Source organism: Platichthys flesus, chromosome 20 (assembly GCF_949316205.1).
Source record: "Platichthys flesus chromosome 20, fPlaFle2.1, whole genome shotgun sequence".
Lineage (NCBI taxonomy): Eukaryota > Metazoa > Chordata > Actinopteri > Pleuronectiformes > Pleuronectidae > Platichthys > Platichthys flesus.
Window position 1 is genome coordinate 16,413,714 of NC_084964.1, and position 20,176 is coordinate 16,433,889.

The 20,176-nt window shown below is 42.1% G+C and overlaps 3 protein-coding genes across 6 annotated transcripts; all 3 read right to left on the reverse strand.

Annotated features, from left to right (window-relative positions):
• Window positions 1–109: 109 nt before the first annotated feature.
• atxn7l3b (ataxin 7 like 3b) lies at window positions 110–4,285 on the reverse strand. Of its 3 annotated transcripts, none has more exons than XM_062414059.1 (9): window positions 4,149–4,285; window positions 3,557–3,602; window positions 3,352–3,462; window positions 2,490–2,622; window positions 2,212–2,383; window positions 1,671–1,771; window positions 1,549–1,571; window positions 1,381–1,426; window positions 110–1,092 (listed from the first exon to the last, which is right to left on the reverse strand). In XM_062414059.1, the coding sequence occupies exons 3-9, from the start codon at window positions 3,400–3,402 to the stop codon at window positions 1,013–1,015; spliced, it is 606 nt and encodes a 201-aa protein (XP_062270043.1). In that variant the 5' UTR covers window positions 3,403–3,462; window positions 3,557–3,602; window positions 4,149–4,285; the 3' UTR covers window positions 110–1,012. The 3 variants fall into 3 exon arrangements, with proteins under 3 accessions (XP_062270043.1, XP_062270044.1, XP_062270045.1); XM_062414060.1 differs by lacking the exon at window positions 4,149–4,285 and adding an exon at window positions 3,921–4,132; XM_062414061.1 differs by lacking the exon at window positions 4,149–4,285 and adding an exon at window positions 3,973–4,131.
• Window positions 4,286–5,370: 1,085 nt separating this feature from the next.
• LOC133975709 (nucleolar transcription factor 1-like) lies at window positions 5,371–9,535 on the reverse strand. Its single transcript, XM_062413674.1, has 16 exons — window positions 9,278–9,535; window positions 8,965–9,140; window positions 8,298–8,375; window positions 7,976–8,131; window positions 7,819–7,883; window positions 7,655–7,712; window positions 7,486–7,523; window positions 6,919–7,060; window positions 6,714–6,755; window positions 6,569–6,631; window positions 6,394–6,431; window positions 6,227–6,311; window positions 6,069–6,116; window positions 5,939–5,971; window positions 5,680–5,748; window positions 5,371–5,589 (listed from the first exon to the last, which is right to left on the reverse strand). The coding sequence occupies exons 1-16, from the start codon at window positions 9,294–9,296 to the stop codon at window positions 5,542–5,544; spliced, it is 1,158 nt and encodes a 385-aa protein (XP_062269658.1). The 5' UTR covers window positions 9,297–9,535; the 3' UTR covers window positions 5,371–5,541.
• A 323-nt stretch (window positions 9,536–9,858) lies between these two features.
• slc4a1b (solute carrier family 4 member 1b (Diego blood group)) lies at window positions 9,859–18,109 on the reverse strand. Of its 2 annotated transcripts, none has more exons than XM_062379002.1 (18): window positions 17,944–18,109; window positions 16,737–16,777; window positions 15,208–15,370; window positions 14,851–14,986; window positions 14,232–14,304; window positions 13,982–14,024; window positions 13,691–13,875; window positions 13,372–13,582; window positions 13,041–13,247; window positions 12,793–12,941; window positions 12,500–12,694; window positions 12,146–12,394; window positions 11,926–12,015; window positions 11,688–11,854; window positions 11,344–11,585; window positions 11,044–11,213; window positions 10,686–10,859; window positions 9,859–10,554 (listed from the first exon to the last, which is right to left on the reverse strand). In XM_062379002.1, the coding sequence occupies exons 3-18, from the start codon at window positions 15,362–15,364 to the stop codon at window positions 10,474–10,476; spliced, it is 2,529 nt and encodes an 842-aa protein (XP_062234986.1). In that variant the 5' UTR covers window positions 15,365–15,370; window positions 16,737–16,777; window positions 17,944–18,109; the 3' UTR covers window positions 9,859–10,473. The 2 variants fall into 2 exon arrangements, with proteins under 2 accessions (XP_062234986.1, XP_062234985.1); XM_062379001.1 differs by having other exon boundaries at window positions 15,208–15,376.
• Between the last annotated feature and the right edge of the window lie 2,067 nt (window positions 18,110–20,176).

The following is a 20,176-nucleotide window of genomic DNA, read 5'->3' on the forward strand; positions in this document are numbered from 1 at the left end:
TGGTTAGTGGGTCAAAGTACATGGGCAGAGCCACTGAGGTTATTGTGTCACGTCCATCAAACTCCAGTCAGAGCAGAGCAAGGGTTCAATTCAGCACAAGACCATGGGAGAGGTAACAAATCATTTATTATGCTAGACAGATGAAACAAACTGAGCCATGATAGCAGCAATTCAACTATTGGAATATTTACACTAACACGTCACACAAAAAGGATACATGTCGCCCTTTACAATGTAAACACATGATACGAACACATCATTTCAATGCTAGAAAACAAGCCGGTCTATCCACCGGAAAAAAAAAAAAAAAATCAAAAGAAACCTGCTGCTTTCTGAAGTTAATTCCTGCTTGTACAATTAGGGGTTCATTTACTGAACACTTTCAACAAGTTTCCACAGGTGAATGACAAGCCATTATTTCTCTCTCACACACACACACACACACACACACAGACACACAACACACTCCCACACATACTGGGTTACAATTCAACTGGAGAGCTCCGAACCTGACAATGAATGTGAAACTAAAAAGACAAACAATTAGCAAAGATTGTCTTTGACGTATTTTTTTCAAAGAATGAGGAAACGTTAACTACACTTAATCATATGTGTGTTTTAAGAAACAACATATTGTGTGTTCCCTGTGCATACCCTGTGTTCGGGCCATTGGGTGCATTAACAACACAATCTACTTCTGTGCAGTCAAATTGTGTGCGCTGATATTTATTATTTGGGACTGCAGCGAAAAAAGAAAAAAAATAACTCAACAAAAATAAAATGAGTGTTGGTACAATGACTTTGTGGAAGAAAAATAAAATATGTCAAGTATACAGTAGGAGGTCTGGACTGCTTCTGCAGAGCAGCAAACACCATAAATGTCCATTGATATCACATGATTAAGAACCAAAGGTGAAGTGTTGTTGGTCTCTCCGTGCTTGAGTGTGTGTGAGTACGTGCAGACACACCACACACACGATGGCAAAATAACGTGTATTTGTGGCTGAGTGTGTTATTGAGGGAATGCCTCATCTTTCATTAGCATGCGCGGACTCTCCTGGTTGTCCATCCGACGTCTGGGACCCATCATGCCTGTGGGAGAGAAAGAGCAGGAAGAGATCAGCAGTTTGAAAAGATCCAATGTCAAAAGTATTATATCATAGCCTGTTGGTAGTAATGTAGTGTGAACTTGTAGATCATGTCCCATGTTTCTAAAAGGAGAATGGAGGCATAATTGTGCATTTAGTCTTTTCACGCCTCGATTTCCTGGGTTTAACTATTGTCTTAAGTAAAGTGTGATTCAAACTAAACAGAGACAAGCACTGAACTACACAAACTGTAAACCTGTTTACAAGAACAAGTTTAGTGGTGTCCACTTACTGCTCTTATGCTTGAATGATTTGGATCTTCTGGGTGAGTTTGGATTCTGAGGTGAAAAAAAGGGTTAAAAAAAATATTAGATGCAGTGAGTAATATTCTCAATGTTTTTAATATAAAATTTGTTGTGTCAATTTTAATGGTTTTTATAGTAAAAAAAATGCAACGTACCTTATCAGATTTCCTTTTCTTAGCTGTAAAAGGGATAGAAGATTCATTTTTAGAATATTCAAAGTAATTTCATATATGTGACATACATTCAGCAGTTAACAGCCATTGCGTTTGTGCATTACCTTTCTTCTCTGCCCCATAAGACCAGTCATTATCATTGACATCATCATTGTCCTCTTGGTCACTCTCTGATTTGTTGTTTGTGTTATTACCAGTGACTATTCTATAGAAGAGGAAAGAACAGGACACGACACACACACACAACTGGCTTACTCACAGTTTTATTATGAATACAAGCTACTTTTTATCTGAGCTACATTTGCATTAATCTCTAAGATATTTCTTTATTTTGTATTTTGTAACGTGTAAGGAAAAGGAGCACAAATTCACATACGGCAGCGAGAGTGATTACACCTCCTCCACATGAATACCTTCTATGTGCATTATTTAATAGCTGGCACAGCTTAATTTTCATGCTCACAGCAGGAGTTTTTTTTTTTTTATTGATCTTACAGAACAAAAGAAGCAGCGTCAAACAGCCAGAATCCAGTTTAGTGAAGCAAACCTACCAGGAGCCTGTCTCGTTTTTTTTTTTATTCTTTACTGGAATCCACAGCAATATCTTACGGGTAGGCTGTTGGGAGAGATGTACTTTCACATTACCTGCGGTTGGCTATACGGCTGCTGTTGCGTCCCATGCCCAGACATTTCTCCAGGTGCGGGGCGAAGCGGGACGCGGCGATGCTTCGGCTGCAGTTGGGACACACACACTCTTTGTTTTTCCACTGGTTGTATACCTGGCCAAACACGTCAAGTCCCGGCTGGTCCACGATTTCTGAAAATTGAAGGCATAATGCTAAAACAACGTTCCGTGTAGGTGGCTGAGAAATAAAGAGGATTTACTCCTCCGGTAAAGAGAGAGAGAAGGACTTCATGCTCACCAAAATCCCTCATGCTTTCTTGGTCCGTGTCATCCAGGAAAAAGTAACCCTGCTTGACGGCCCGGTGGACGTCGAAGCACAGACCCAGGCATGCATCCTCCACCAGGTCAGACAGGATGTCTTGAGCTAGGCCCTGCCAGGGGAGGAATCAGGAAGGAGACACGAGTAAAGTAAAGCCAGGACACATACAGGGATCATCTGTGTTTGTGTTTATGCTGTCTGCCCAGAGGAGAAGGACAACTGTCTTTTCTTTGTTTGGTGAGAATAAATCAGCCTCTTATTCGAAGATGACTAAATTCCGATCTGTTTCTCCTAAACCTGTCTATTATTTTGGGTACAGCCCATACACATCCCAATTTGTTGCATGGGGCTTAAGAAAATGTGACATCCTTGTGTCCTTAGCCCTCAACAGGAGTGCTGAAAAACTACCAAATATAACCTAGGATCTTAAATAAGGATGACAAGAGGACGGCTAATTCTCAGGAGCTAAATTTAAGAAGTATGATAACAGAGTCTTAATTTCATCCATCCATTATCTATACAGCTTATCTTGTTTAATCGGGCTGGAGCCAATCCAAGCTGACCCTGGATGACCCTAGACAGGTCGAGGGATTTTGAGTCTTCAATTAACCTAACCTCAATCTGGATGTCTCTGGACGTATCCTAGACAAGATCTTAAATAATGATCTGGCTCAGACAAGAAGAAGGAAAGCCATGATTTAGATGGTGAGCTCAGTTATGACTCCAGCAGAAGAAAGCATCTTGTTTTTGAGTGTCCCTCTCCCCTGGGTGTGCATCCTGCAGCATCCTGTTGTGTCTCAGCAGATGCCAGCGGGCTGCAGCCTTGTTGACTCCACCGTACCTCCAGCTTGCTGTTGTCCAGGCTGGACATTGAAACCTCCTCCATTTTCATTTGCCAGAAGTGTGAGATGAGCCACCGCTGCTGTGGTCATGCTGTAGCGCAGGACAGGGGCTGCAGCAGGGGGCAAACACACGGCGCAGGAGTTAGAATCCCTGGTTCGTCTGGGTGTGTGTGGTGCAACATGTAATGCGATGCGGCTACTCACAAATGCACGTTGAACACTGCAGAGGAGCCGCTTCCCTCGTTATAACCTGCGAATAACACAAAATAACATAACGTAACTGTGTGTGGTTGTTTAACACCTTCACACACAGTTAACAACCCCGGTGCTGGCGGCTCCTTGTGGGTTCAATGGAGGCAGCTGTAGCCCGGAGCTCGAAAACAAAGAGCGGGGCTGCGAATAGCCCCGAGGAACCGAGAACGAGCAGAGGTTAGCGGGGAGGAGCGGCGGGTTCTCCTGCTCCCAAACCACCGGGTGCTCCGCGGCTAAAGCTACAAGCTAACCCCCGGTGTACCGCACCGAACCGGGGCTGAGGACAGGCGGAACAAAGCGGTGTGTTGCGTTGTACCTGGAAGTTCTTGTTGTTTGGAGGAAATCATTAAAGGGTTTGTTCCACGAACCGGGAGCTGCTGCTGCTGCACTGCGGCTTTCCGCCTCTCAGCTCCCCCGGACAAACCGTCAGCGAAGCGGCGGAGAGGAGACGCACAAACGACGTTCGAGTCCCGACATAAAAGGCCTCGGTGCCGGGGAAACCTTCAATCACGGCCCCGCAAAACCACTAATTGTGTTTATTTACCTGTTTCGGCAGGCGTCCATCTTGACGTCAGAGAGAGCAGGCAGTAGTAATCGATTGCAACACGACGACTTTTCCTCCAGCGAGGGTTTCCTCCTCCTCCTCCTCCCCCCCCTCTTCCTCCGCAGCGGGGCCGGGTCTTCTGGCTCTGTGCGCCGGCTCAGTGCTACCATGAGCCGCTGCAAGCCACTGGTTTGTGACCAGTTAGTTGAACAACATGTAAAGTAAACAATTTGTATAACAAATTTAAGTCAAAGAAGACTAAAAAAAGTAGAATAGAATATCAATAACTAAAAATAACTTCAAAAGGGGAAACATACTACTATAATACATACGATACAAATGTATGTAATGGTATGACCTTATAATATAGCTAGTTAAGCACTTGTGAATAACAGTTTTATGTGTGTTTGCTATGTATTTGGGATCGGCTCCATTCAGAGATTTAAAAGCGAGCATCTCCATCTCGTTGGTATACTAGAAGTAATAAGTGATACTTACAGATGTGATGGTGTTTATACCTATAGCAGCACCACTTAGCAGTTATGATGATAATAGCCAGAGTCCCACTTTAACTGCAAAGGTCATAGTAAAAAATAGACGCCCAGTAAAATAAAAATGTTTATTGGAAATGTATCTTTTTGCATTTGTTGACCGACAGCACAATGAGCAAGGCTTTTTCACTTAAATAACTAATGTTTGATGATGAAATATTTTTCATTTTTATACATACATTCTATATTTCATTTCAATAATCCCATTATTCACAGATAATATAAACAAGAATTTTTTCCGTGGTGAATATTTTCTATATCTCATTTTAACTCATCTTAACTAATGATACAATCATTGAACAAATGAATTCCAAAGTGGAATTCATTTGTTCACAGATGTATTATGTTCCTTGAAGGGGCTAGATCCATTATCCTGGGATCCCTGAGGAAATGTACTACAGGCTCCTCTAGAGTCCAAATGTTTTCCACTAGTAAACAGCATTTCTATAGCATCCATACATTATCTATGCTGTGTGTCCTTGAAAGGTCGTAGGGCTGCTGGAGCCGATCCCAACTGACACTGGGCGAGGGGGGGGGGGGGTATACAGCCTGGAGAGGCTGCAAATCCATCAAAGGGGCCGATTAACCATTCACACTCACATGACCTGGAGAAATCCCAACACACTGACATGATTGCTTTGGCAGATTATTAAATAAACAGATTTGCTCTCTTATAAAATGTACTAATTTATTTGGGAATACACACCACGTAAGCCACAGTTACATAATTTAGTTATGCAGGTCAAAATCTGTCACTGAGGCCCTTGTCGATATTATCAAATCCAGAATCCGGCTCTGGACTTGATGTGCGTCTGCGAGATCTCTGCTGGCCATCTCACCATCTAATACATATCGAACGTGACGTCACCCTCCTCTTCTTCCCCCATGTACTGTGGATCAAGAGTTGATATTTTATACCATCTGGATGCACAGATGCAAAACTGAATACAAAACATATAACTATGATTTAGTTTTCAAACCTCATCGCAGTCTAGATAGACCTCTTCTTCATCACTGCTGCTGTCCTCAATGTCTTCATCTTCTGAATCCTGTGAGAGAATACATGTAGACTGAGAAGAGAGCTTTTCAATCCTGAGTGCAGCATATACAATATGTCTTTATTCTATGAATTATTTATTATATAACTCACATGGTAATTTATGACTTTACTAAGTGAAATACATTTACTTCAGTTTAGAAGAGCAACTTCAAGCAAGATGTATTAACAAGGCAACTTACGGACGATCTTTTGACATTGACGTATCGACATTTCTGCAAAGACAGGTACATGTAAAGTTTATTGTGAATTTGAAAGAAATGGTCACTGAAAAATTATTACAGTAAAAGAAATAGCTACTAAAATACATACAGTTGGGTTCGATGCCTGATATTCCTCTTGCTCGGCTGCAGTCAATGACTGCAGAATGTAAAATTTGACACAATTTAAAGAAAAATAAACAACAAACGTGCTGAGATGTAAAATTATAAATATTTGGATATATAATATGGAAAATGGATTCTGTATACCTTAAACCACTTCTGCAGGTCCTTTGAATATCCTATAATGTCTCCCGGTGCTTTCTCTTTTGGGCGTTTCTTCTTGTAAAGCCCGCTGAGAACAGACAACTGAAGAATTCATTTTGTTGCAAGTCGTGATGAATCTAGTGACGTAACCGTTGTCTGACGTTGCTCACCGAGATGTCCCCTTGGACTCGCCACTTTTCATAACAGCCTTAGAAGAGAAGATTGATCCAATGTAGTTTCCACAAGTGAAGAGCACACACACCATCAACACTGAGTCTAAACTGATGTTAATATGAGGCAAAGTGAAAAAGGCTTAATCGTCATTACAACAAAATAACCTCTCACCTCTTTAGATATGTACCTGGCATTTTCGGTTAGGATCTTATTCTGTTCCTCCTCATCCAAGTTCTGAGAAAGGTAAACAGCAACATTACAAAAAGTCCATCAGAGTCCGTTGGAAGCTGCCTCTTAAAATTTATAAATTACTCACCTTTATATATTTATGCAGCTTGATTGTATAGGTTTTCTTCATCTGAAAGAAATCAACCAAGTACTGCATTAAGATTGAACAGAATACTCACATCAACCATGATGATCTTGATATCAGAAAATTGTGGCACACTAGTTTGTTTTCCACCTTTATGAAACTCTGCGTGTGTGTGTGTGTGTGTGTGTGTGTGTGTGTGTGTTCATACCTCGGCGCAGTGTTCAGAGTACTCTTTCTTCTGACTCTTAGTCAAGTCCCGCCAACGTTGGGACCACACTTTCATATAGTCTCTATTAGAGACCCCAGCCATGGACTCCAGTTGCTCTTTGCAGAATATCTTATAGCCATTTCTAAAGATACATACACAGGAAAATACAAAAGGAACAAAAAGATGATTAAGAAGTATAATAAAGTCCAAAGAAAGCAAGACTAAATTAAATCCATTGTGTTTGTCCTCGACCAGGCACAAATTGTGATGCATCCTCTCTTTCTCTCTTTGTCAGGTGGGGTATGAAGAGGGTGCGCTTCAAACCTGACCGGCCTATTTAAACTGAATGGGAGTGGCCTGTATTGTGTTCAATTGAGGCATTTGGGTACAACACATGTATCGACAGTGCTGTGATGACACACACAACTTATTATTGTGGATTTTGATGAAGAAAAAAATCAGGCATGTTTAGTGGGAATGATAATTAGGAGTGTGCGCGATTTGGTGCGTTAAATGTGAATTAGTGAATTTAAAAAAAGAAATTAACTAACTAACTGTGTTGCTTACATAGGAGGCCTGGGCGGCAGACCTTCTGCATCTTCACCCTGTTGACAAGTCACACATAAGTTTAACACAAGTGAGAATTAGAAACTTGTAAGAAGTTGAAGCAGAAACAATACAAACAGCTCACTGCAGTTCACAAAGAGAACTGCCTCATGTGACTTGGATCACTTACATCTACAGTCACCTGCTTACTCGTGTCCACAATATCTGAAAGCTTGAGATGCGTTTCCCTGAAAGACAAAGAATTAGCAAAACAGTGAATTTACAGTGGGAGCCTTCCAGTTCAAATCACATAGTGTATTGTAACACTGTATTGTTAGTGTGTTCATTTCCTACCTGAACTCCTTTGTCTTTTCCCTGTATTTGTGGTGAGCAAGCTGGTATTTCCTCAAATATAGAGCCTGTGATTTGCATAAAGGTCAGTACTTCTTGTTAAATGGTTAAAGCAACACTGAATGTGAAGGTTTCCGCAGTGGCCCGCCACTCAAAGTACCTTTTTGCTATCTGGGAGCTCTATGTACGCCTTGCTCGTTGCCGCCACTACCTCAGCGTGACTCAGCTCTGGATGCTGTTCTTTAATTTTGACCCAGTTCTCCTCATAAAACAAGACAAATGAAGTGGGGGGTCTAGTTGGGTAGTCTGGATGGATCTGCAGCAGAAACAGTCACTGTTAATTTGTCTTTTCTTTTTCATGGCTGCAATAGCAACATCTTACTCCTTCACATCTATCAGTGTCATTGTCTTATTAATGAAAATATAACCTTGCACAGAGCCATTTTATATCCTTTTAAAGAGCTCCATCATGCTGTTCTCACCTTACTGTTCAGGACAGGGTCTGACAGGACGTCTTCAGCTTCAACAATGAGCTCTATGAGGGACCGCTGTTTGCGCATCTGAGAGACAGCAGATAGATTATTACACTCTATTGAAGTTATAACGTATAACGCGTGTTGCCTCTCTATCACTGACCAATACTGTTTTAGCGTTTCTGGTAGTGTAGCTTTAGCCAGAGCTAGCTAAAGTGTCAGCAAGTTGGCAATATTTCATGCTGGAAAGTCCCAGAAGTAAAACATCTATATGATTGGTGCCTGGGTTCGGCAAAGGCCAGGCATCAGAATCAGAAAGTGAAAAAGGGTATAGAACATCTCTAATTGTAATGCTCCATGTCAAATTGAGCCCAGTTCGGATCTGGTAAAGTAGAATATTTGGAGAAACAATGTGATGTAATAATTTGAACGTGCTGGAGAATCCCAAAGGTGTGTCTCCATCTTCTTGTGAAATCATGACACAAAGAAATGAGGCTGAACCCAGAGACTCAAGTATAAAGTTCACGATAATGTTTGTGTTGATTGAAAACAAATGAATCCAATCCTCAAAGAAAAGCTATTGTTAACTAGAAAATGGGTTTGAGTTTATTATGTAACATGATAGAAAGCTCCAGAGCAGCTCTTGACTGACATGTTGATATAAACCCTGAGTCACCTTCTTCATAAGCAGTCTCCACTTTCGCTCACAGTCTTCCGCAGAGAAAGGAGCGAAGGCCACCTTGTTCCAGTCTACGTGCTTCAGTCCCTTCACGTAGGAGCACGTAGCGTAGGTCCTGGGGATCCCGCTTTTCATTTTTACAAACAGCCTCTGGACGTTCTCCATGGTCCAACCTGAAGTCAGCAGAGACACACGAATGGAGACGAACATGAATGAATCCAAGTCCAGAGTCACTGTTGACTCAGTCGCGTGGTGGTTGTGATGTTGTGATGTTGTGAAGATGTGTACAGGTTTATTTAATTATACCAACCAGATGTTTCTGCATTCATTTTCCCAATAACACGTGTTTCTGGTGCAGAGCAACAGAGTTAGCCAGCCTAACTAGCTAAGTTCAGTCACCGACGAGAAAACTACGACCTGAAGGGAATCAAGACGTTCACTAAACTCCCTTGTTACCGTTACGATCTCTGGCAAGAAAAACAAACGTGGAATCATTCACGTCTTTTGCATAGAACCACCGTGAAGGTGCTTCGAGCGTGTTTTTGTTTTATTTTAAAAGTTGGTTACATTTCTGGTAGGAGGGTCCCTGCTGTGAGAGCTACCAATCAGAGAGGAGGAAAGGGGTTGCGTCACCGGGAGAAAAGCAGCTAACAGCCAATGAGCTCAAGCTTCTTTTTCTTCGTCGTGGTTATTGTTGGCAAATGAAACATTTAGATGAGAGGCGCCACCTACTGAGCCGGAGTGTGTACAATAAATGGCATGGCCTCATCTTGATACTGAAAAATTACAAATATAGGAAACATAAATGAAGTGTTTTGTGAACAAATGAAAATTAATAAATTAATCTATAATCCACAAAGATGGGTCTTTTTGGAGGTAGTTTATATTTTTATTTTTTCATTTATAGAGAGATGGCAAGAAAATAGCAACATGTACATTTTCATCAACACACAAAAAATTCAATTTATTAATGGAATAGAAATACTTTCATGTTTAGCTTGTATTGCATTCAGAGTTTGGACTTAATCCACATCAAACAAGTGAATGCAACAAAAACATTACATTCAATGTGCTATTGCCTGAGAAAACACACGATTTTGGCTTTAATATTGCAACATGTTCCACCAATCTTTGTGCTGACATGACTTACATTAATTTTATTTCATGTATGAATGCCTTGCCCCAATCCTTCATGTAAAATGTATCCATTTTTTGTAAAGATATTTCAATGTCATACAAATATTTCAAGCTTCAGTGTTGTATAAGGCTCTTAAAGACCAAACCACATGCGATGCAAATATTTCACCTGACTGTTGAAAACTTCTCAGGAAGGTCTGACAACTCGTCTTCCATACTGACACTACCTGGGTAATTATAGCTACATTTTTCAATTAAAAAAACATGTCTTTGCTCATAGATTGTGGACACTATATCATCTGAACTATAAATAAAATAAATATATTTTTGTTAAAATAAAAGATTTCTGGTAGCAGACATGGAAGACGTCTACAGTGGCATTTGAGATTCACAGTATACGTCCTGTCCCGGCTCCTCCTCGAACGTCACCTTGGCGTCATCAGCGTCCAGCTGAAACACAAGAAGCACAGAAGAATCAGGGCGTTGGGATACAGGGAGAAGATACATTACTACAAACACATATTCCACATAAACATTCAGGCTCATCAGTTAAGTTTTTAGAATGCAGAGACACAACTTACACATTTCATTTCCACTTCGGTGAAGAGACGCCCAGTCATAAACATGCGTAGAGGGATGGTGAGGATGAGTATGAAAGGAAGTGCGAGGGAAACTGGACTGGACTTCACGATCCAGAGCAGTGCGAGGCACACTAGCTGGATGGCTGTGAACAAGTGCATTCGCCCGGTGCTCACCTGTGTCCAAGATAAAAAAAACATTAGCTACACGAACAAGGCAGCAGACATGGAGCTGCACGAGACTGTTTTAGAGCATTCATGTTCCCCAGAGGATAAATTCTAACGGCTTGGGTGAGATCTCTTGATGATAATCCTTTTTACTGTTAGGACCATAATCACAATGTTGTTACAGGACTCTTACTCTGGTGGCGTAGGGCTCATCCGGGTGGTATTTCTTCGGGATGAGCAGAAGCAGGATACGATCCCACAGCTGGATGCCATTCAGCGACGTGACTCCCATGTAGAGGAAGATCCCAAACAAGGCCGACATGGGGATCATCTTCAGGATCGGCTCCATCAGAATAGACAAACCTTAATAAAAAGAAACATGTAGATAAAGGATAATCTATTAACTTTTAATGAGGGATGACATTCTGATATTCTCAGACTCAAATCTAAACAAGCAGCTGTAGTTTACTTTGAAGGATTAAAATGCACCTACCGACCAGCAAAGCCACCACAATGCCACTGATCCTCTGCTCCATCGCTTTCTCTATCACAGGCTTTGGTCCTTTGCTCATGACAGTGAGGGCATTGGCGTGCGTGACGGACCGCACCGTGGCGGCGCTGAGCCACGGTACGCCGAATATCGCACCGAGCCCTCCCATGCCAACTAGAACCAGCAAGTCAAAGTGGAACCCGGAGCCCTTGACCATCTTCCTCTCAGGTTTACTCACAATCAAACTGTTGACAGATGTCTCATTTGAGTCAAGCTTGTGGTGAGAGGCAGGAAAAGTCACATTTTCTGAGCATGTATTCGGTGCGATTGAGATTTGAATCACTCACGTGGTGATCTGAGACTCCAGAAAGATGAGGATGAAGACGAGCAAGGCCGGGACGCAGCACGCAAACATCACCCACACAGGGAAGGGCTGGTGCTCTCCGAAGGGGTTGATGAGCCAGCCTCTTTTGGCCGGATTAGACACCATCAGACCTTTGGGAACCACTAGTTTCTGTGCAGAAAAAGCCACATATTAATATTGTGCGTGAATTCAGACCATGAAGTGGAAGAGCGAGGCCCAACCTGAGTGTAGGTATCGTCGATGTTGTAGTCCACGACAATCATGAGGAAAATGGCGATAGGGACTCCAAAGTCGCCAATCAAACGTCTCACCTGGAGACCACAGATGAGGAACATTAAAATAAAGAAAAACGTCTCGTCATAAGTGGCAGAAAAACAACGACAACAACAACATTAGATTAGATTAAAATTAAATTTAAATTCACAATCATATCAAACTCACATTTCCGGGAAGAAATGTCCCGTTTTTAAACTGCCGCAGGAAAAAAGCAATAAAGAAACATCCTAACATGAGGCACATGGAGAGCAGAGCTGTGTTGGGGTAAGGCGGCTTAATGGTTTGGATGAGGACAGTCGTATTGCCGGTAGCATTGTCAAAGATGACGGTCTCTTCCACCTTTGGGTGCCAGGGGTTTTCCAGAGTTGAATTCAGATGATCGTAATTCAGAATGAGCGGATGTGCCTTATAGATCTGTAGAGAAGTCGGGAGAGAAAAGATGAAGAAGGATTAGAAGCTGAGTCCCCTGTGATTTAATTTGGACAGATGAAACATGTGAAATGGACGTGGATGGTTTACCCTCGCCAGCTTGGCAAAAGTTTCATAGATGAAGATGAGGGAGATGAGGATGGAGAAGATTTCCTGGGTGAAGCGTGAGATGTATCGCACCAGGAAGCTGCCCTCAAAGGCCACAATGATCACCACGATGATGACCAGCCACACTCCGACCCACACTCGCCCCACGATGTACTCAATGTCCTGGGACTTGCAGAACTGAATGAAGCAATGTGGGGATGAGTTGATGATTGACCACTATGACATTTGCCATAGTTTGCACATTTTAATGAGTTAGTCACAGTGTTATGACGTACAGCGTAGAAGGCCTCCTCAAACACTAACAGAGGACCAGAGAACCCGATGACCAGGACGGGCTGAGCAGCAACAAAGCAGAAGATGATCCCCTGGATGCTGGTGGAGATGAGGAGCTCCGGAACGCCCATCATATTGTCCACCTTATCAGCTGAAGTGGGACAGATGACGGCAAAGAGTAATTATATGGATCCACAACAACCATGCATTTTGAATACAAATATAAGCACACACACACAGACACACACACCCAGTAGCCCTCCAAAGGTGATGGCTGGAGACAGGGCAGCAAAATAGATGAAAATGATGGCAGCAAGGACCTGGGAGTTGAGAGCATCTGTGATGTCACTCTTGTAGTACCGGTAGCGTCTCTTTATGTCCCGAATCATCCCTCCAAATGGGCGACCCGTACGGGACAGGGGGTCTTCTGAGCGCGAAGACCCGCTAGCGATGGAAACTGTGGGGAAACAATTACAATCTAATTGCAATAATGGACATTTATATAAAAACTATTCCATCAAATAATTGTTTATATGTTTTCCAGGTCAGAAATGGTAGTTTTGTGTTCTTGTGGGAAGCACCCCTGCGAGGTTTGGAGTCCAGAGGGAGAATGGGCTTGAAGGCCTGGAGCCGGCCCTGAAGCAGCTTCTTCTGAAAGCTGATGATGGAGCTGAGCATGGCTTCGTTCTGGATCTCGGTGGGGGGGATGACGATGCTGCAGTCCATGAAGTCAGCCACGGTATTCGTCAGCTCCCGGGCGCTCTTTGCCTTCAACGCCGCTTGATTGAACACCTGAGGTGGAGAGAAGAGTGCAGCAGGTTTCAAGCCCCATTAAAAGTCAACATTTATATTATTGTGTGTGTTTAGTTAACATTAACACAAAAAGATCCGCTCACTCACCTTGTCAGCCATCAGTGCGGCCATGGCACGGCCCGTCTCGTGGTAGTCCATGTCCGTCTTGTTTGGGCCGACCAGAACAAAGATGAAGCGTACTGGCCCCCGGGCCTCCAAGGCCGAGTCGAGCTCCAGCGCCTCCTTCAGACGCACAAACGTGACTGTGGGCTTCTCCAGAAAGTCCAAGGCTCCTGGTTCAAAGAGAGTTAGACAAACAAAAATACATAGGTTGAAATCGGCTTACAAAAACACACACTCGCTATATATCTTTAATGAAATATGGAAACGGTGGCTCACCTACTAGCACCAAAGAGACCTCATCACGTTCAGATTCATCCTTCTGCAGAAACACAGTGTGAACAGATCGAATGAGCAAACACCAGACTTTCCAATTCTTACATTTTTAAAAGAACATTTTTAAAGTGGAGCTCCTTCTTGAAAATGACCCTAAACCCCAAAATGGCAGGAGAAACTATTTACCATCATCTCATCATTGTCATGATTCTAGATGAAGATATCAGCAACTTGATCACATGAGGGAACTCACCCTCTCCATGACTGAGAACCTCTGCAGGTCCAACCTATCAGTCAGCGCCTGGCTTTCTGGGTCGTCTGATTGGCTGAGGGGAGAAATCCACATGAGTCATTGGCTGAGTTTTATGTCAGGCTGAAGACTGAATGGCTGACCACAATGAAGGTGATGATATAACAAATCAGCAGCTGGTGAATCTACATCTTTCGCTGACTGACATGAGACTTGTTCTTCAAACCTGTTTCACCTATTTGAAAAAATAGCCTGCAGTCTAAGAAAGGAACAAATGAACAGTTATGATTTATAGAGTCTCCTTTGTGCGTTTGCCTTTCACATAGTGTGTTTTACAAAATGCCTTTATCCTATGCAGTGACGACATGTATTCTTGTTGGACACAGTAAGCTGGTGCTAAGTTGGAGCTCAGTGCAGCACTGACAGTCAGGCTGGTTTGGTGGTTACAGACCATAATTACAAGTTGGACCTCCACAATAGCTACATGCTCCGTTCGACTTTCTCCGGGCGAGTTACTGACACGTCCCCCCCTCTCAGCTTCAGAAAACAGCATCAGCTAAAAGCCTAAATGTAGGTCATTTGTGTTTTGAGTCACTGTCGGGTGATGTCTCCTGGAGGATACCTGCGGTTTTGGAGCAGAGCCTTCAGCACGCCCTCCCGGTCGCCCGGCCTGATCTCCTTCTTTTTAACCATTTCGTTCAGCATCTTCTCGGCGATGGTGGCCAGGGTCCGCTCTTCGCAGTCGAAGATCGTCACGCCTTGATGAAGGAAAGTGTTGTAGAAGGGTGAGAGGCTTAGGATGGCATTTTAAGGGTTCGATTCCCTTGGTGTCATACAGTCAGAGAAGGATGTCACAGGCAAGAGAGCACTGACATGAAAATCTGATGCTATTATTGATGCACCAGTGATGCAACTGGTAATGATAAAAATTAAATTGTGAAAAAAGAACCACGAGTGTTGACCGAGTTCCTTCACTGACCCGTGGTCATGGTGCGTCTCAGCTGGATGAGGCTCTTGAAGGTGAGGTAGGAGATGTGCGGGGACGCCCACGCCCCAGACTGAGGGTCGAAGGTCTCCTCGTAGCCCGCCCATCGGCCCGTTTCCTGCCAGTAGGTCTCCTGCTTCTGGTCCGTCATTGGCTCCTTTGGCTTCACAGGGGGGGCACAGCGAAACAGAGAGGTCGAAGAGGGTGAATTCAAGTTTCACCTCACACCAGAACAGCTTAAAGGTCACAGAATTCACCCATTTCCGACTCTCACATTTTATTCTGGGATGGGTGAAGAGCTTGTGAGCACCGCCTCACTCTCTTACTGGTGTGGAGGTTCAAAAAGGAAACTGTTAAACTAACTAACTACAACAGTGAAAGAATTAACTTTTTCACTAGTTCTCTGATGCATCTGTACATGTTTGCGCTTGAACTGGATGGGAAACATGAGAGTGGACATCACAAACGTGTGCAGCAACAAAGATTAGCACCTCTGTTTAGTAAACAGTTATGCAATTGTGGACAATGAAGGTTGTAACATTAAATACAGCACTGAAAATAAGGGAAAGCATTTAATGAACTCTCTAAACTTGCCGTAGTGAGGTGGTTTGTCACCGTGAGTGAAATGTGGGAACAGGTATTTAAATATTTTTATAATTTTTTACTTTTAGTCTGAGGAAACGTGGAAATCCTAAATACAAATAGTTAGGGTTAGGGTTAACTAATTTAGTAAATTGAACCTAAATTGAAATAAATTATTTTTTTCCAACAGTCTTGAAAAACTGCAAACATAACTTTAAAGTCATAATAAATGTGACATCCTTCCGACTTCTATCAATATTCAGATGTATTGATAGTTGTAATGCTGAGCTGATCATCTACTGGTATTATCTATTAATTATATTATTGCTACTACTACTAAAAACAATAATAATAATGAGCCTGTTTGAATAGAAAAAAGGTTTCTGGTAAATGTAAGTTTTAAAAAAGCGAATTGATTTTAAACAGAATTCACTGAACCACATCGGGAACTTTGAGGGTCTGAGGGTCAAACTTCAACAAAGAGACTCGTTCTACAGAGAAATCCTCTGTGCAGGAACGACCGGATTGAACAACACGTTCGTGCTTCACTACGATACACAAACACTGATGATATTTTGGGTGTTATTTTCCACCACAGGAGCCACTATCCCTCCAGTCATCTATTGGCAGCATCAAAGTGGATGTGGATGAGGCGAACGTGTAGAGGTGAGGTCCAGGTGACACTGAACGTCTATGAGGTAAACATGGTGGTTGTCCTGGCTCAACAGCCAGCAGGCTCAAGGATCTGAGCCACTGCGATATCCGGTGAGGAAACGGATGATGGTTTGTCCCGGGCATGTTTGGACTGTCAACACACGTCGTGTGCCTGGAGTAGGGAATATGTGCGTGTGTGTGTGTGTGTGTGTGTGTGTGCGTGTGCGTGTGCGTGTGTGTGTGTGTGTGTGTGTGTTTGTGTGTGTATGTGTGTATCTTCCCCTCACCTGAAACTCTGCACCAAGGTTGGTGTTAATGTTCCACGCAGCTGGAGAACAAACACAATGGACCCAGTTACAAACTACTCAGTTTTACCAGTAACAGTGATAATATCTTTCCTGTGTGCTGCAGAGAGACCGAATGAATGAGTGAATATTGTTTTTTACATGGGTTCAGGTTGTGGTTGGTGCATGTGTGCAGTCTTATGTAAGTTATCCTCAGAGTGTCCATTTTATCTCAGATTGGACCGACATGTTGACATCGTCAGTCACAACACAGAGATTTATTTCCAAAACACAGCTGAGCGAAGGGGTGGAAGATTCAGATCAGACTGATAGACACTGTCTACACTGCATACAAGTGTGTTTGTGTGTGTGCATATATGGATCCTGTACAAATGTGCATGTTTTTAAAGGTAGATTATTGTTATGTATGTATGAGTAAGTGCATGTGCACGTGTCTGCAAATCTGTCTTTCTGTAAAGTGCATGTCTGTTGTTTTGTAAGTATTTATGCCTCTAACACACACACACACACATGCTGAATAAAACTAAATATTGATAGATGTTTAAAGTGTGTATGTAACTGAGAGTATTGTCTTGTTTTGATTAATATGCATGAGGGAACATAATTATTTAATTTTGCAAACACAAAATTCCTTCTAAATTCTGCTTCTTACATCTTGCAAAATTTCTGTGTGTTTTTCTGTCTGCTGCGATCACTCACACACAAGTCAGACCTGCTTTTAACTCCCCTGAAGTTGCATCATTACAATAAAATAATATCAAATAATATTTTGTATTCATTATAAAATAAAACACACCTACACGTTGGACCTGGACCTGCAGAGAAGACTTGTTTTGCGGCTCAGGCTCATTCGCTTCTCGTGACTTGTGCGTTACCTCCTGATGTAGATGGCTGAGAGCCTCCATAGATGTATTACTATACACTGAAATAAAGTTTAAATTTCCTCCTAAGTTGTCCAACATTGTTAATTATTATTAAACTGCAATATTTAGTCTTAGTTTTGATATATATTTTTTATAAAAAAAGACTGAGATTGAAGACTACATCTTGTCTTCGCTATCCTACATGCAGATCTGACCATAAGTCAATATCAATAATAGTGCGTAGTGCGTATTCCTACTTTTAATATTTTCATATATTTATGCTATTTTTGCATTTTTTACATAAGCAAAATAAGAATGACACTTACCTCCTGCAGGTAATTGCCAAAGCTGACACTGATGACAACTGACCCCAGAATGGCCGAAAAGTGTGACTTTATACACACCACCTCTTTGCAGCTGCAAGTGTGTGGATGTATGCTGCCTGATGATGGGTGGGACTATTGCATGTATTGCACACACACAGAAATGCACATGCACACTCAAACTCTCTCACGAACACACACACACATACTTCCGACAGGTTGATGCACTCAGGTCTCACCCATAATATTGATAGTCAATACAGCGACTTGGTATGTGCAGAGAACCAGTCGCACTGTGTCACTATCCAACCAGCATCTTATCACATTTAATGTCTGTGTTTGGACGACAACAAAAGCATGGATTACAGCGCCGGGCCCGCCTGCTCACCTTCAACACCATCAGGGCACAGAGTTAAAATTTGGTTAAAATCTTCTTTTATTTCCTAATCCACCTGTATTATGATTGAGCAAGGTTGCCAGCTCGTGTGCTTCCCATACATATGAGGCCAGTGACGGGGCAAGAGGGCGAAGGAGGCAGGTTTTGAAACGTGACATCAAGGCACTGACCAGGAGAAAGCAGTTAAGGTGACCCAACCTCTGAAAGGTAAACAGAGCTCACCTCTTCAATTTTGTTAAAAACTAAACAAATGGAACCACATCTAGATTGATTTATAATCTTGGTTATATTTCATACTCTATCAGGCTCTTGTAGGACTCACAAAAAGACAGGAGCTAAAACTTTAGGTCCTTTGTGTGAAAAATCTCCAAAGATGCTGGCTTTACCCATAATTCTTTGCTTTTAAAGTAGCGTTTAGTGTCCACTGCTCGTTGAGGCCCTATTCACAACTCTTTTCACAGTCTGAATACTGTACAGCCCAAGGAGCTGTGTAAATCACAGTAAATCTACTGTGTAAATCAGTGGAACAGCCATTCACATAAAAAGCTACCTCACGTTATCAGTGTCTCGGATAAATCCTTAATCCTTTGTGTGTGTGTTTGTGTGTGCATGTGTGTGTATTTGTGTTGACTTACAGTCCGAGGCACCAGCTGAGAGTCCATTGAAAGTCAGCGAAAGAGCAGCGTGCAGTCATCCATCCTTCAACAACAGGCTGAAGTCATCCAGGACCATTTCTGCAAAGTGCCTTTTCTCAGCGCCCTAATCACAATGACTCAAACTGGGACTGCTTTAACACACTGTCTCCCATGTGTTATTACAGTAACCTTCACACTGCATGTTGCCTCACACACACACACACACTCACACACACACACACAGAGGCATTCTTACAGGTACCTGACAGAAAATACAATAAGACACTAAAGGCACGCCTCGTATTATTTCCATGTACCTGCAGATATCACATAATACCTGTTTGTATTATCTATAATAATTATTGTGTCATCAGGATGTTACTGGTCTTTCTGCAGTGATTGTGCATGAACTCAAATTACACAAGGACCTTTCATAATCTTGTGACTTTGAGGCTACATCAACAAAACTATGCTTTAGTTTTTAAATATTATAATGTATCTATTGTGTATAAACTAGAATTAGTATAGAATTAGAATCTACATATTCTGATTCTGAATATAGGAGGTTAAAACTAATCTATGGAACTAAAAAGAGGTCTAAAGTTTATGGATATTTTTGAAATGCTTATTTCCAAGGAAGAAATTATGTTTGTAAGGAAATTGTTTTTTCATCCAGATGGAAATGATCAGACATATTTGATATTTCTTCTTGGAGTCACTCTGTCTAGAAGCGTAACACCAGTCAGAAAATCTTTGAGTTGAAACTGTGAGTCTGCAGCACTTTAATCCCTCAAAGATCTTTCCACACCTCTGCCTTAAAGCATAACTTCAACCTCTTGAAGTCAGCAAAAAACCTTCTGCTTGTGTTTCTCTTTAAATTACGTATCCAACCAAATCAATCGATTCTTGATGTCGAATTGTTGATTGAAGCAGCTTTAATTAGACCAAACTTAAAAAATTCAGTTTAAGTTGATGTGATTTGAACTTTCTTCCCCTTGAACCACATGGACGGGGAGTAAAGCATGACATGACGACACAAACAAAGACCTTTACGGGTTTATTTTCATTACGCACAGCTTTATTTTTCGTTAAAGGGATCCAAGGCCTTCACAAAAGGGTTGACTCTTGGTAGCTATACAGTGCTAACACGACACGCGACAACAACAGAAACAACACGGAAGGACTTATGTGAACGAGTGAGAAC

Coding starts and splice junctions, on each gene's coding strand:
- atxn7l3b (XM_062414059.1), bottom strand. CDS start 3,402: ATGAAAATGGAGGAGGTTTCAATGTCCAGCCTGGACAACAGCAAGCTG. Junction 2,384..2,489: donor AGAAAGCATGAGGGATTTTG/GTGAGCATGAAG, acceptor TTCAATTTTCAG/AAATCGTGGACCAGCCGGGA. Junction 1,093..1,380: donor ATCATTCAAGCATAAGAGCA/GTAAGTGGACAC, acceptor TCTCTCCCACAG/GCATGATGGGTCCCAGACGT.
- LOC133975709 (XM_062413674.1), bottom strand. Junction 6,756..6,918: donor ACTCTGAACACTGCGCCGAG/GTATGAACACAC, acceptor GATTTCTTTCAG/ATGAAGAAAACCTATACAAT. Junction 5,972..6,068: donor ATCAGGCATCGAACCCAACT/GTATGTATTTTA, acceptor CTGTCTTTGCAG/AAATGTCGATACGTCAATGT.
- slc4a1b (XM_062379002.1), bottom strand. CDS start 15,364: ATGACGGACCAGAAGCAGGAGACCTACTGGCAGGAAACGGGCCGATGG. Junction 13,583..13,690: donor CCGCACTGATGGCTGACAAG/GTGAGTGAGCGG, acceptor TCTCCACCTCAG/GTGTTCAATCAAGCGGCGTT. Junction 10,555..10,685: donor CCGAAGTGGAAATGAAATGT/GTAAGTTGTGTC, acceptor CTTGTGTTTCAG/CTGGACGCTGATGACGCCAA.